The sequence below is a fragment of the Rana temporaria genome, chromosome 5 (assembly GCF_905171775.1).
Source record: "Rana temporaria chromosome 5, aRanTem1.1, whole genome shotgun sequence".
Classification (NCBI taxonomy): domain Eukaryota; kingdom Metazoa; phylum Chordata; class Amphibia; order Anura; family Ranidae; genus Rana; species Rana temporaria.
This window is the reverse complement of record NC_053493.1, coordinates 8,511,906-8,527,459: the sequence shown is the minus strand read 5'-3', so window position 1 is coordinate 8,527,459 and position 15,554 is coordinate 8,511,906. Positions and strand designations below refer to the sequence as shown.

General features: G+C 46.2%; 1 protein-coding gene across 1 annotated transcript; it reads right to left on the bottom strand.

Annotated features, from left to right (window-relative positions):
* Positions 1-926: 926 nt before the first annotated feature.
* On the bottom strand, positions 927-15,249 carry LOC120939559 (lymphocyte antigen 6E-like). Its single transcript, XM_040351970.1, has 3 exons — positions 15,153-15,249; positions 10,375-10,488; positions 927-1,653 (listed from the first exon to the last, which is right to left on the bottom strand). Exons 1-3 carry the CDS (start codon positions 15,202-15,204, stop codon positions 1,457-1,459), a joined length of 363 nt encoding a protein of 120 aa, XP_040207904.1. The 5' UTR covers positions 15,205-15,249; the 3' UTR covers positions 927-1,456.
* Between the last annotated feature and the right edge of the window lie 305 nt (positions 15,250-15,554).

Below are 15,554 nucleotides of genomic sequence, written 5' to 3'. Positions count from 1 at the left end.
GCCGTGATTGGACACACCTGATCATGTGGTAAAGGCCAACTGCAATTGGCTCTTTACCCCGACCTGATCCATGGGCGTCCGCTGAAATTTTCTCAGGGAGGGGCGCTTCAGCAGCAGCGATACACAGTCACATTTAACCCTTTCTTTAAACGATAGCGGGGCGCTTTTATACCCCCCTAGCGACCGAATAGCGTAGCTAAAACGATGATAAAGCGCCGCTTTACCGATAATACGGTCAGCTGGCAGTGTGAAATAGCTCTTGAGATAATTCAGCTTCACTCCATGCCCAATTAAATATAGCCTAGAGAATGTACAGACCCCCTTCAGCACAGACCCCCCATTCTGCACAGATGGACCCCCTTTAGCACAGACCCCCCTTCATTCCGCACAGCCCCCCCATTCAGTACAGATGAACCCCCCCCCCCCATCAGTACAGACCCCGCTTCAGCACATATGGACCCCCCATTCAGCACAAACCCCCCCTTCAGCACAGACGGACCCCCCCCCCCCCCTCCCATTCAGTACCTCAGATCAGCCACCAGCGCTGCACAGGCACAGCAGGTTCCCTCACCCTGTGTACACATAAACACTGGAGGGGGAGTCGGAGTCACTCTGCTCGCTGTGCCTGTGTGACATCCGGCCCGGGACCGCTCAGACAGCCCACGGCCGCAAAACTCTTCAACACCTTCTCGATTTTCCAGGGGGGGTCAATTGCCCCCCCTTGCCCTATGGAGCGGATGCCCATGACCTGATCAACTGAGTCCTAAGGACACAGTGATCACTTAATGGGAGGACGTACATCGGCGCCCCCAACCAGCAACGTGAGCCTGCGCTGTAGCTGCCTTTTGGCTATAGAGCGGGTAGGATGCCTTGACTGAAAAAAGTTAAGAAAAACCACTATAAATAATGCAGTCGAGTAATCAGACTTCACTTTTTTGTAATATTTTATTATAAAAAAGGTAAAAGGACAACAAAAACGAGGTGCAACACTTGACACAATTTTTAAATTAACACATTTACACAATTCTCATGGTGCTCATCAGATATGTGGTTCTAAAAGTGCTCTTCATTTCCTGAAAATAGTCGCTCACCAATATCGGTGCCGAGGAAAACCGACGACATGAACAAGGAGTGATTGTGAAGAGTGGGGGTAAAACATTTTGGCAAGTTTACAATTTTGTGTGTTGGGCCACATGCATAGCCGTGTGTTGGGCACCCCTGAATTAAGACAATAAATTTGACTTTTTGGAATTAAGGAAATATAACTTAACTACAAAAAATGGTGCGTTATCCCAAAGCCCTCTTGTAGGCGCTCATTAAGACCACCAATCAGAGCGCTTCGGCAAGTCACCTCCCATTTTCATGAGAAAAAAAAAAATAATCTTTCCAAAAAGTCACAACTTCATCATAAAACATTAAACAAAAACAAACTTAGTTTGTATACTAAACGCACACTTTATATGGATTGTCTCATGAGGGCCCCCAGGAACCCCAGGGCCACAGCAATGACGTTGTATTTGGACTTGATACTGGAGGCACCGCTGACGTTGCAGAGATCGGTGGAACAGCAGGAAGATTTGGCAGTGAAGAAGAAGTTGACGCTGTTCTCTTTACAAGTGGCATTGCAGGTCTTGGAGATGAGATTATTGCCACCTGAAAGTGAAAGAGAACAACAAGTTAGACGTAGCCACTAGACATGGGGGGGGGGGGGAATAAAACATTTGACCATTTACAAGGATCCAAGAACAGAAATGTATGAAGTAAAGAAAATCTTAATGGAAGCAGGTGACCACAATCAAGATGTGAAAGATACAAAAAAACACCATTGTAAATCTACAGTTAACAGGCAAGTGGGGTGGTCCCGACGCGTTTCACACATTTATGATCAAACGCATGAACATGTCATTGCCATCCCTTACCTCTTGAACTGTGCATTTGGATTGACAATAAAGGATTTAGGATCCTTCACATCTTGGAGTGCGGTCACCTGTGTCCATTTACTAGATTTTTTTGGGCTTCGAAGTGGCACCCTGACAAGTGACTGGTTTGTACTTACTGTATATACTGGAGCCGAGGCACCCAATTTTACCACACACACACACACAAAAAAAAAAAAAAAAAAAAAAAATGGACTCAAGTATAAGCCTAGGGTGAGAAGTGCAGCAGCTACTGCAAGTGGAAAGAGGGTCAACAATGCCCATTTGCAGCCTGACTGTGCCCATCTGCAGCCTCATGCACACAGTCTTAACTACAGTCGGCCACTGTAACAAAGCCCCGCCTTGTCCGTGATAGAGGGAACACCCATTCAGTTTCCCAGCAGCGAGTCAGTGCTCAGTCTATTACAGACGAGGAGGAGGAGGAGGTGGGGCTTTGTTACAGTGGACGGGCACCAACCGCAGTTAAGACTGCATGACACAGCGGGAGACTCAAGTACAAACCGAGGGGGGGGGCTTTCAGAACCCCCCCCCCCCACACACACCTCATCCAATTCACATGTAAACTCAGCTTAAAGGTTGAAAGTGAACGCTCATCCTGCATGCTTGTTCCTGATCAATAGCTCGTTATGTAATGAAGCCAACAATGGCAGTTCTTATTCCTGTTCTTCTATTACACTGTATCCCCCCCCCCCCCGAGCTTTCTATCCCATACTCATTCACATAGGGCGAGGGCCAGTATCTGGTGGCCCCCCCTAATTAAAGGGGGCTTCCCAGACTCAGATAAACCCCCCTGCCCACAGACCCCGACAACCAACGGCCAGGGTTGTCGGGAAGAGGCCCTTGTCCTCATCAACATTGCCCCCCCCCCCCCCACAGTGAAGAACAGGTATGTAGGAGGTACAGGGGGGGGTAACAAGTGTGAAGTAGGGGCATCAAATCAGGGAGATCCGAGGTATGAAGGTGCAGGAATCGAGGTGATCTGGAGGTTTTCCTGAGACTTATTAGAAGCGGGACAATTTGCAGCAGTCAGGGACATATCCAGGAGGCCTAAGGCTTCTTAGGCAGCTGCCTTAGGGTGCGAGGATGTGGGGTGGGAAAAAAAAAAACACACACACACACACACACACACACACACACACACACACACCTTTGCCCAAGACAAATCCCTGCACCAGCCCTGTATAAAGATATTAACCCTCCCATAATAACCCTCCCATAATAATGAGTGTCCATCTCAAATTCTGCAACATCAGATTGCTTCCAGCAAGGGGGGGGGGGGAACCACCCCCCCCCCCCCCCCCACACACACACACACACTTACATTTAATTTGACAGTAACTGTGGCCATCTTTTTCTTTTTTTTTTTTCAAATTCTTTATTTTCCATTTTGCACTGGTATTATACAACAACAACACCACATATATATACACATTCATAATTTTCTTCTGTCTATACAAACAATATTATCCTACCACCTTGCCATGATTCCTTCTCCCATTAGCGCCTTTACACTATTCTTCACATAGCGTATTTTATATTCGTCCTTCTCTTTGTTTGTCTCATACTACTAATATGGTTATGTTATACGCCACCACTGCAATATCTTTTCCTTAACTGGGGTGCTACCCCCGTAACCTCCACATACACTCTCAGATAGACAACCCTGATAAGACAACCCTGATAGGACACAAAAAAAAAAAAAAAAATCATAAACACAAATATAAAAAAAAAAAAAAAAATATTAAAATTTTTGGACATCGGGCTCCCCGCTTCCCCCCCAGTCCCTCATATCTTCAACTACCGGCTTTGCTCCCTATATTTAATATATGGCTCCCAGACCTCCCGGTATTTCTCTTCTTGTTCTCTCAGTATCATAGTTAAGCTTTCCATTTGCTGAATTTCTGCTATTCTCCCCAACCATTGTGTTTTGGTTGGAACGGTCGTACTTTTCCATAGGGCCAGGATACATGCCTTTGCTGCCGTGATCAAATGCCTTACAAGAGAGTTTTTATATTTTTCATTAGATAGAGGGATATCATGAAGTAATAAAGCTGCTAGATTATCTCCCACATCTGAATCTGTAATTTCTAAAACCGTTTCTGACACCATCGTCCAAAATTCTTTCAGCATAGGACATTCCCAAAAAATATGAAATATTGTGCCCTCCGCATTCTGGCAGCGCCAACATTGGTTGGTCACTTGCGGATACATCCTGTTCAGTATTGCCGGCGTTCTATACCACCTGGTCAGGATTTTATACCCTCCTTCCTGATACTTAGTTGCCATCGATGCTTTGTGTGCAAATAACAGTATCTTTTTTTTTTGAGTCTCCGTGAAGGTGATACCCAAATCCCTTTCCCACGCCTGCAGAAAACCCAGGTCTTGCGGTGCTTCTAAATCTATCAATAAGGCATACAATGCTGAGAGTGCGTGTCTAAGTGGCTCTCTTTTTAAACAAATCTGTTCAAACCCAGAAAGTTTACGTATTCCTGCGATACGTTGCCTAAATGATTGTAAAAAGGCATGGAGCTGTATTCTCCTAAACGGGTCAAGATCTTCCGAAAATGTTCTATCTATCTCTTCCCTATTCATTACCAGGTTTTCTCTGGAAAAGTGGGTCAATCTACTAATTCCCTGCCGCTTTAACTCTCCAAAACTCTGGTCTATCAACCCCGGCTCAAAACTTGGGTTTCCTAAGATTGGAATCATAGGACTTGGATGTGTCGAAATCTTGGTGTTTTTAAATGTTTTTCTCACTATCTGAATTGTTGCCCCAATCGTTGGGTGTCTCCTCACCTCCTGTGGTATCTCTGCTTCTGTGAGCCACACTATTCCTTCTAAGGGTATAGTAGTTGTCGATTGTTCCAGCTGTATCCATGGTTTTGCCTCTTTTACTGTGCACCAGTCCACTACCCGTGCTAAGTGCGATGCTTCATAATAGCTCACCGGGTCCGGAAGCCCCACTCCTCCTCGTTCTTTAGGTAGAGTCAGAATGGCTCTGCGTACCCTCGGGGGTTTTCCTGCCCAGATAAATCTTATGAATCTTGCCCTCAACTCTTTTAAAAAGCCAGCTGATAACTTCACGGGTAGGGTCTGGAACAGATACAATATTCTCGGCATTATGTTAATTTTAATAATATTTATTTTACCAAACCAGGTAAAGATTTCTTTCTCCCATCTCTGAAAGTCCAATTTAATTTGCCTAATCAATGGTGCATAATTTAGTTCAAATACACGATTAAGCCTGTTTGGTATTTTGGTCCCTAAATAGCTTATATGTGAGTCTGTCCATTTGAAACTAAAGTTGTCTGCCAGCTGTTGCTTTAACATTACATTCATTTCCACTCCCATTGCTTCGGACTTACTGTAATTTATTTTGAAATTAGATATCTCACCGTACCTCCGCAATTCCACCAATAATGGCGGTAGGGATATCGCTGGTGAAGTAATAAAAAACAGTAAGTCGTCGGCATACGCTGCCACCTTATGTTCACTCACTTTTGTTTGTATTCCCCTAATGTCTGTATTTGCCCTTATTGTTCTTAAAAAGGGTTCTACTGTGAGGATGAATATGATGGGTGAGAGTGGGCATCCCTGACGTGTTCCATTGCCTATCAGGAATGATTCCGACATGACATCATTTACCTTCACTCTCGCACTTGGACATGAATATAAACTTGTAATCCAATTCAACATCCCCTTTTTTATTCCTATCTTTTGTAACACTACTCTCAGGAATGTCCACTCTACCCGATCAAATGCTTTCTCCGCGTCTGTGGAAACAATCACTAATGGTTTCTGCTGAAAGTGAGATAGTTGTATGGCACTCAAGACCCTTTGTGTGTTTTCCCTTCCCTCTCTACCGGGTGTAAATCCTACCTGGTCTGGGTGTATGAGGCCTGGGATAAATCCCAGTAGCCTATTTGCCAGTATTTTTGTTAAGATCTTGAGATCCACATTTAACAGCGCAATTGGACGGTAACTAGCACATTGGGTTGGATCTTTGCCTGCTTTCGGAATTAGTGTTATATGAGCCATCAGAGTCTCTCATCTCCTGTCCATCTCTTATAGAATTAAATGCGGCAAGGAACTTCGGTGCCAACCTCTCAGAGAAGGTTTTATAGTATAATAACGTATAACCATCGGGCCCTGGAGATCTTCCTGGTTTTAAGACTTTCAGCGCTTCTAAGAATTCTTCTATTTTAATTGGCCCGTCAATATTTTCTGCCTCCTCTTCTAATAGCCCTGGCATCCCTGATGATGCTATGTAGTCGTTTACCTGTTCTCTGCTTAGGGCAGATTGTTGGCCTTTTATATTGTATAGCTTCAAATAATAATCTCTAAAGGTCTTTGCAATTTCTTGTGATGATTTTACTAGGGTATCATCCTGCTTTTTTATTTGCTCGATATGATTCCTCGCCCTTGTCTCTCTTAAGGCATTTGCCAACATTCTACTTGGTTTATTTCCAAATTCGTAGTATGCACGCTTGCATCGAGTTAATTTTGCCCTTGCTCTCTCCGTTAGTAATATATTTAATTCTTCCCGTAAATTTGTAAGTTTTTCCTCGTTCCGTTTGGAGTTTCTTATGCGACCGTTCCACCACTTTGATCTCCTCGATCAGCGCATCTAGCTTTGCCCCATAAATCCGTTTCCTCCGTGCTCCAAGAGAAATAAGAATTCCTCTTATATAACACTTGTGTGCCTCCCATACGCAGAGAGGACTCACTTCTTCCGATTTATTAGTTTCAAAATAAGATTCAATTTCCTGTGCTATTTGGTTTTCATATTCTGGATCCTTCAAGAGCATCTCATTTATTCTCCAATGCCATTCACGGGGACTTAATTCTCCCCATTCCAAGACGCAGCTAGTAGGTGCGTGATCTGATATCGTGAATGAACCTATAGTGGCCCCCACAACACACGACAAAGCGTTCTGTGACACAAAGACATAGTCAATTCTGGTATACGTCTTGTGTCTTGATGAAAAAAAGGTGTAATCTTTGTCGTGTGCGTGGAGGATCCTCCATGTGTCCATCAACTGCAAATCCTGCAGCAGTCCCTTCACTCTTCGTATCTTTCCATATGATAAATTAGATATTCCCTTAGAGACATCGAGAGCCGGATCCAATGCCAGATTCAGATCCCCACCCATTATCACTATCCCCTCCTTATTCTGATGGACTATATTCAAATATGTTTCCAATGCACCAACTTGATTTTCATTTGGCAAATATAAATTTACCAATGTGACCTTTTGGTCACAGATCAGTCCCATCACAATAAGGAGGCGGCCTGCCTCATCTTTAACTGTCTTACACTCCTTCCAAGGCACTTGTTTAGACACCAAAATCGATACCCCATTTGTCTTTGTAGACTGAGATGTGCTATGGTAGACCGTAGGGAATTTACGGTTTCCCAACTTCGGGATTTTACCATTTTTAAAATGCGTCTCCTGTAAAAATATTATTTGGGATTTCAATCTATTTAATTCCGCCAGAAGCTTAGAGCGTTTCTCGGGGTTATTTAACCCCTTTACATTATATGAAGTAAAATCATCTTTTTCTTTTAACCACTTGCCCACCAGGTGAATTCTGGCACTTCTCTCCTTCATGTGAAAATCACAATTTTTTTGCTAGAAAATTAATCAGAACCCCCAAACATTATATATATTTTTTTAGCAGACATCCTAGGGAATAAAATGGCAGTCATTGCAATACTTTTTGTCACACCGTATTTGCGCAGCGGTCTTACAAGCGCACTTTTTTTGGATAAAAATCACTTTTTTGAATTAAAAAAATAAGACAACAATACATTTTGCCCAATTTTTTTATATATTGTGAAAGATAATGTTACGCCGAGTAAAATGATACCCAACATGTCACGTTTAAAAATTGTGCCCGCTCGTGGCATGGCGTCAAACTTTTACCCTTAAAAATCTCGATAGGCGACGTTTAAAAAATTCTACAGGTTGCATTTTTTGAGTTGCAGAGTAGGTCTAGGGCTAGAATTATTGCTCTCACTCTAACGATCGCGGCGATACCTCACTTGTGTGGTTTGAATACCGTTTTCATATGCGGGCGCTACTCGCGTATGCGTTTGCTTCTGCGCGCGAGCTCGTCGGGACGGGGCGCTTTAAAAAATTTTTTTTTGGTTTTCTTATTTATTTTTATTTAGTTTTATAATTTTTTACACTGAAAAAAAAAAAAAAAAAATTGATCACTTTTATTCCTATTACAAGGAATGTAAACATCCCTTGTAATAGAAAAAAGCATGACAGGTCCTCTTAAATATGAGATCTGGGGTCAAAAAGACCTCAGATCTCATAATTAGACTTAAATGCAAAAAAATAAATAAAAAAAAAAAAAGTCATTTTTTCAAATGACAAAAAAAAAATGTTTCTTTAAGAGGCTGGGCGGGACTGACGTTTTGACGTCACTTCCGCCCAGCAGAGCTATGAGGACGGGTGAAGGAGATTTCTCCTTCAGTCCCGTCCCCGCTCAGCTGCCGGACACATCCGATCCCCTCCACCGCTACCGACGGCTCCGGTAAGCGGCGAATGGCGCGGGAGAGCGGCGGGAGGGGGGGCCCCTCTCCCGCCACCGATAACGGCGATCTTGCGGCGAATCCGCCGCGGAGACCGCCGTTATCGTGTACACCACCGCCCCCTGAAAAGATGAATATCTCGGTTGTGGCAGCAGCTGCTGCCGTTATCGAGATATTCAACTTTAAAAAGAGGACGTCTTTTTGACATGGGGCGGTGGTCAAGAGGTTAAAGGGCATAAAACTTTGCGTTTCAATAAATATTCCAGTTCTAGGTCTTATTTTTTCCTCCCACTTGATTGCGATGATTCTCGGCATATGGCAGGATTGTTTATAAGCTAAACCCACCACGATTGGCCATTATGGGAGTTGACCAGTGGCGGCTGGTGATCACATTTTTTGGGGCGGCAAAAAAAAAAAAAACCTAGCCACCGTGCCCATCAAACGCCACCAGTGTGCCTCGCCCGGCACTTGCCCGTCTTGCAGCGGGTCACGGTGGCATCCACGATGTCTTCCCCAGTCCAATCACAGCACCTGTTTCAGCCAATCAGGTGACAGGTAACAGACCCAAGCACCTGATTGTCCGAGGCGGGTCAGTGTAAGGAATCGCTTTCCTAACAACGCTGAGTGAACAGCGACCACCCAGCATGGCGCCCACTGTTCACCAGCCTACGGCTCTAATCAAGCGCTTCCCAAAAAAAAAAAAAAAAAAAATGCACCGCTGTAATTCAGGTGGCCAACAAAGGGCTCGACACCTGAATAGGGGGCATCAGCAGCGGCCATAGATAGATTAACCACTTAAGGACCACTACTTAAGGACCGCCTCCTGCACATTTACGTCAGCAGAATGGCACATGCACGTATAGGTACGTCCTGTGCTAGTACCCAGCCGTGGGTCACGGGCGCGCGCCCCGGTCCGAACCTCCGGGATCCAATCGCCGCTGGAGTCCCGCGATCGGTCCCCGGAGCTGAAGAACGGGGAGAGTCGTGTGTAAACACAGCTTCCCCGTTCTTCACTGTGGCGGCTGCATCGATCATGCAATCCCTTTTATAGGGATACACGATCGATGACGTCACACCTACAGCCACACCCCCTACAGTTAGAAACACATATTAGGTCATCCATAACCCCTTCAGCGCCCCCTTGTGGTTAACTCCCAAACTGCAATTGTCATTTTCACAGTAAACAATGCATTTTAAATGCATTTTTTGCTGTGAAAATGACAATGGTCCCAAAAATGTGTCAAAATTGTCCGCCATAATGTTGCAGTCAGGAAAAAAAAAAAAAAAAAAGAAGCTGATCGCCGCCATTAGTAAAACTATCCCCTATTTTGTAAACGCTATACATTTTGTGCAAACCAACCGATAAACGCTTATTGCGATTTTTTACCAAAAATAGGTAGAAGAATACGTATCGGCCTAAACTGAGGAAAAAAAAAAAATGTTTTTTATATATTTTTGGGGGATATTTATTATTTTGTTTATAGCGCAAAAAAAAAAAAAAGCCGCAGAGGTGATCAAATACCACCAAAAGAAAGCTCTATTTGTGAAAAAAAAAGGGTCGCCAATTTTGTTTGGGAGCCACGACGCGCAATTGTCTGTTAAAGCAACGCAGTGCCGAATCACAAAACCTGGCCGGGTCCTTTAGCTGCCTAAAGGTCCGGGTCTTAAGTGGTTAAAATCTATCCATGGTGATAGGTGGCAGAAGAGAGGGGGGGGAGGCTGTGGACGCACCACCACTGGAGGCAACAATTAGAAACCAGTGCTAAAAAAAATAAAAAAAAAAATAAAGGGGATGTAGACCCGTTGCTGGAAGAGCACACAACTGCACAACCAAGATCGGCCCACCAATCAGTTATGAAAATTCTACAGAATGGTGGATATAAAACTTCTTACCAATTCCATTGATTGCGGTCAAGCAGAAGCTCTGGTTTGCAGCGCAGGTGGCAACGGTCGTGCAGTTTGCATTGCTAGGCTCCAATAGACAGGTGTAGCATTTTAGTGAAACAGCTGTGGGGAAAAAAAAAAAAAGAAGATTAAAAATTAGAATCATTTCAAAATTATATTTGCCACATTTTGGATGCACCATAAACGACGTCCCGTTCCGTCATTGGAAGGTCTCCCCCAGGGCCGGCCTTAGGTGTTCAGGCGCTCTGTGCGAGCCAATCCTGTGGATTGCTCTTCAGAGGGCACTACATGTGTAAATGAGCCATAAGGCTGTTCAGCTATTCCAGTATATTCTGTGGAATCAGCTGGGGGCCAGGGGAAGGAACAGGACTATTTAAAGCGGGAGTTCTCCCATAAATGTTTTTTTTTTTTACTTTAGATACCCTTAGATTGATGCTCGTTGTGTCTAGGGGAATCGGCTATTTGTTTTACAACCCGAGCCGTACTTACCGTTGTAGAGGGCGATCTTCTCCGCCGCTTCCGGGTATGGGTCTTCGGGACTGGGCGTTCCTATTTGATTGACAGTCTTCCGACAGGCTTCCGATGGTCGCATCCATCGCGTCACAAGTAGCTGAAAGAAGCCGAACGTTGGTGCGGCTCTATACTGCGCACTGACGTTCGGCTACTTTCGGAAAATCGTGACGCGATGGATGCGACCGTCGGAAGACTGTCAATCAAGAAGGAACGCCCAGTCCCGAAGACCCATACCCAGAAGTGGCGGAGAAGATCGCTCTCTAAAAAGGGAAGTACAGGTTCGATTTTAAAAAAACTAGCCGATTCCCCTAGACAAAATGAGCAGGAATCCAAGGGTAAAAATAGCAATTTCCCGGTGAACCTCCGCTTTAACCCCTGGGCAGGCAGAGTGACAGAAGGGGGGGGGGGAAGAAGAAGAAGAGTGACAGAAGGGGGGGGGGAGAAGAAGAAGAGTGACAGAAGGGGGGGGGAAGAAGAAGAAGAGTGACAGAAGGGGGGGGGGGAAGAAGAAGAGTGACAGAAGGGGGGGGGGGGGGAGAGGATAGAGTGACAGGAGGAGGGGGGAGGATAGAGTGACAGGAGGGGGGGGGAGAGAGGATAGAGTGACAGGAGGGGGGGGGGGAGGATAGAGTGACAGGAGGGGGGGGGGGGGGGGAGAAGAGTGACAGGAGGGGGGGGGGGGAAGAAGTGTGACAGGAGGGGGGGAGGGAAGAAGAGTGACAGGAGGGGGGGCAGGCAGTGTGACAGGAGGGGGGGCAGGCAGTGTGACAGGAGGGGGGGCAGGCAGTGTGACAGGAGGGGGGGCAGGCAGTGTGACAGGAGGGGGGGCAGGCAGTGTGACAGTAAAGGACAGGATGACCTGTGGAGTAGACACTACTGTTTGCAGGACACTGTATTATGCTGGCATGAGCACACATCTGTAGTCGCCCCCGTCCGATGACAGCCCTGGTGTCTCAGCTTCACTGACCATGCATAGCCCCAGAATTTGCACTCTCCAGTATTTAGCACCCCCCCCCCCCTCTAACAACTGCCTGTCCCCCTAAAGCATCCCCAACAACTCCACACTCCAAAAATTCCACTCCCCGTGTGGCAGAGATTTCCACTGTTTAGCATTCAGGTTATGCAATATCCTTAATGAACGCTTCTTCTGGTAGGGTGGTCTACAAAAACCCTTCTTCGAGGCTCGAACGCTTCCTGGCTATACAAAGCTAATTACATTACGGCTGAAGCCAGGTGTTGGGTCAACAACATTCTCTACTATACTTTGGGCCAAATATCTGTGCCACCAATTGTGCCACCTGGTGGATCTCCATCCAAACCCTTGTTTGGTGAGGGAAAGTTAAAGCTTATTTCTCCACTCATTTCCTGTCCCATGAAAGGGAACCAAACCAACTGGGAAATAGACAGCATCAGAAACCCTACTGAGGTTCTAACCCCAGAGGGATCTTCTTGGTCTCGGGGGGGGGGGGGGAAGACTCCTGCTAATATAGACTACATCTACAACTCAGGATACATTAGTGTGATGGTCGGAAGGGGGGGGGGGGTCATTAGGAAGCATTACCCCCTTACATATAGCTAAAAAGGATCAATGGTGTCAGTGGGAACTTATCTGAAAGGGCAGAAATTGCTCAAGGAACCTCCAACAACCTCTGGAGGAACCCTAGAACTATGGTTTCCGCCTCATTCCCTTGAAACTGAACATATTACACAGGTTCTGTGGCTGATTGAAGGTGGCAATTAAACTGACCACCCTTAATCAGCCACAGAACTGGCGTAGTAAATATGTGTTCAATTTAAAAGTATGAGGTGGCAACCCTACATGGAACCCTGCTCTACATGCATGCTCCCTTATGGGTGTCGCCAACCCATAAGGGAGCCATTTGTTGAGTGATCAGTTGTTAATCCTAGCGATTGAAGCTAATCCAATACAAGTCCGAAAATTGAAAGTTGTGGGTGGCCACCCAGCTCAACAAAAATTATATTTGATGTAGTCAGGAGTAAAAAGAGTTGTTAGCCAAACCGTGACCTAGATCAGATCCAAACTTTCTAAACAAAGGGCCGGATTACTGTCCTCCAGACTCTAAGGGGGCCGGACTGTGGCCATCAGGAGTACAAAATCCCCTATCACTGGGAGGACGTCTGCCCCGTCACTGGGAGGACGTCTGCCCCGTCACTGGGAGGACGTCTGCCCCTTGATTGGTGCCAATGAATAAAAAAGCACCCCAAAGGCCAGATAAAATCAAGCAAAGGGCCGCATCTGGCCCCCAGGCCACAGTGCCATTCTGCTGACGTAAATGTGCAGGAGGCGGTCCTTAAGTGCCCCATCACTGGGAGGAAGTCTGCCCCCATCACTGGGAGGAAGTCTGCCCCCATCACTGGTGTCTTTGGGAGGAATGCTGCCCCATCATTGGTGTCGTTGGGAGGAATGCTGCCCCATCATTGGGAGGAATGCTGCCCCGTCATTGGGAGGAATGTTGCCCCGTCATTGGGAGGAATGCTGCCCCGTCATTGGGAGGAATGCTGCCCCGTCATTGGGAGGAATGCTGCCCCGTCATTGGGAGGAATGCTGCCCCGTCATTGGGAGGAATGCTGCCCCGTCATTGGGAGGAATGCTGCCCCGTCATTGGGAGGAATGCTGCCCCGTCATTGGGAGGAATGCTGCCCCGTCATTGGGAGGAATGCTGCCCCGTCATTGGGAGGAATGCTGCCCCGTCATTGGGAGGAATGCTGCCCCGTCATTGGGAGGAATGCTGCCCCGTCATTGGGAGGAATGCTGCCCCGTCATTGGGAGGACTTCTGCCCCGTCATTGGGAGGACTTCTGCCCCGTCATTGGGAGGAATGCTGCCCCGTCATTGGGAGGAATGCTGCCCCGTCATTGGGAGGAATGCTGCCCCATCATTGGTGTCGTTGGGAGGAATGCTGCCCCATCATTGGGAGGAATGCTGCCCCGTCATTGGGAGGAATGCTGCCCCATCATTGGTGTCGTTGGGAGGAATGCTGCCCCGTCATTGGGAGGAATGCTGCCCCGTCATTGGGAGGAATGCTGCCCCGTCATTGGGAGGAATGCTGCCCCGTCATTGGGAGGAATGCTGCCCCGTCATTGGGAGGAATGCTGCCCCGTCATTGGGAGGAATGCTGCCCCGTCATTGGGAGGAATGCTGCCCCGTCATTGGGAGGAATGCTGCCCCGTCATTGGGAGGAATGCTGCCCCGTCATTGGGAGGAATGCTGCCCCGTCATTGGGAGGAATGCTGCCCCGTCATTGGGAGGAATGCTGCCCCGTCATTGGGAGGACTTCTGCCCCGTCATTGGGAGGAATGCTGCCCCGTCATTGGGAGGACTTCTGCCCCGTCATTGGGAGGACTTCTGCCCCGTCATTGGGAGGACTTCTGCCCCGTCATTGGGAGGACTTCTGCCCCGTCACTGGTGCCAATGAATAAAAAAGCACCCCAAGGGCCGGATAAAAAAAATCAAGCAAAGGGCCGCATCTGGCCCCCAGGCCACAGTTTGGAGACGACTGACCTAGATGTAGGGTTCCCACCTCATCCCATTAAAACCAAAAAACACAGCAATTACACAGGTTCTGTGGCGGATTAAAGTGGTAATTAAAGTAGCACTTAGGCTAGGTTCACACTGCTGCAAATTCTATTGCGAATTTGGTCCGTTGCGATACTCAAATTCGCAAGTCATTTTACTAACATTAGTTTCCCATGAGTGCTGTTGGTGAGCTTGTAAAGCTTTAGCATCACTTTAATTGCACAAGCTTAAGTTACTAGCCAATTGGCTACCATGCACAGCTGCACCCACCAGATATGCACTCTACAGATTTAGTAAAAAAAATAAAATTAAGACCCAAAAGTGCAAAACATTTTTCACAAAACAAAAACCCACCACCACACATATATAAAAAATAAAAACCCCCACACACATTCATCAAGCTGAACACTCTCTCAAACATGCACACAGGGTTTTCTAATTAAAAATATTATAATGATATATTTCAGCAGTGTAGATATACAGTCAAAAAAAAATTAAATTAGGAATATAATAGAAGTTAAAAAAAAAATGTATGCACATACAGGAACAGAGCCAGGGCAATCCCCAGGAGTCAGTAGGCTCCGTCTGTTCCAACACATCATCATTTTCAGTGGTCTAACCATTTAGCAAAAGCTTTTTTTTATTATTACAGAACAATTGATTATTCCAGATGATGGAAATCCCACAATAATAAAGAAGACATGGAATGGACGTACCTGAAGCAATGCAGAGGACCATCAGGACCAGGAGACTTGTGTAGGCTGCCATTGTTCTCTGGGAAGTAGAGTGAGTGTTTCCTCCACCCTGCTCCTTCCTTATATACAGTGGCGTCTCCAGCTTTCATATTTAGGGGGGGCACATGGGGGGACAAGGAAAAAAGTAGGGGGGCCAACTATAAAATGCAATTTTATATATATACAGTATATATATATATATATATATATATATATATATATATAAAATCTCCTGGGGCCCTTTACTATGATCCCACAACGGGTCCTTTTACATGTTCTGTCATGAGCTCCCTTCCTACTATACTGGGGCCCCCCAGGGTGGCAGAAAACAAGAGATATATGTCACCAGCACACCAAGAAAATATAAGGGTCCAAAGCAGTGGG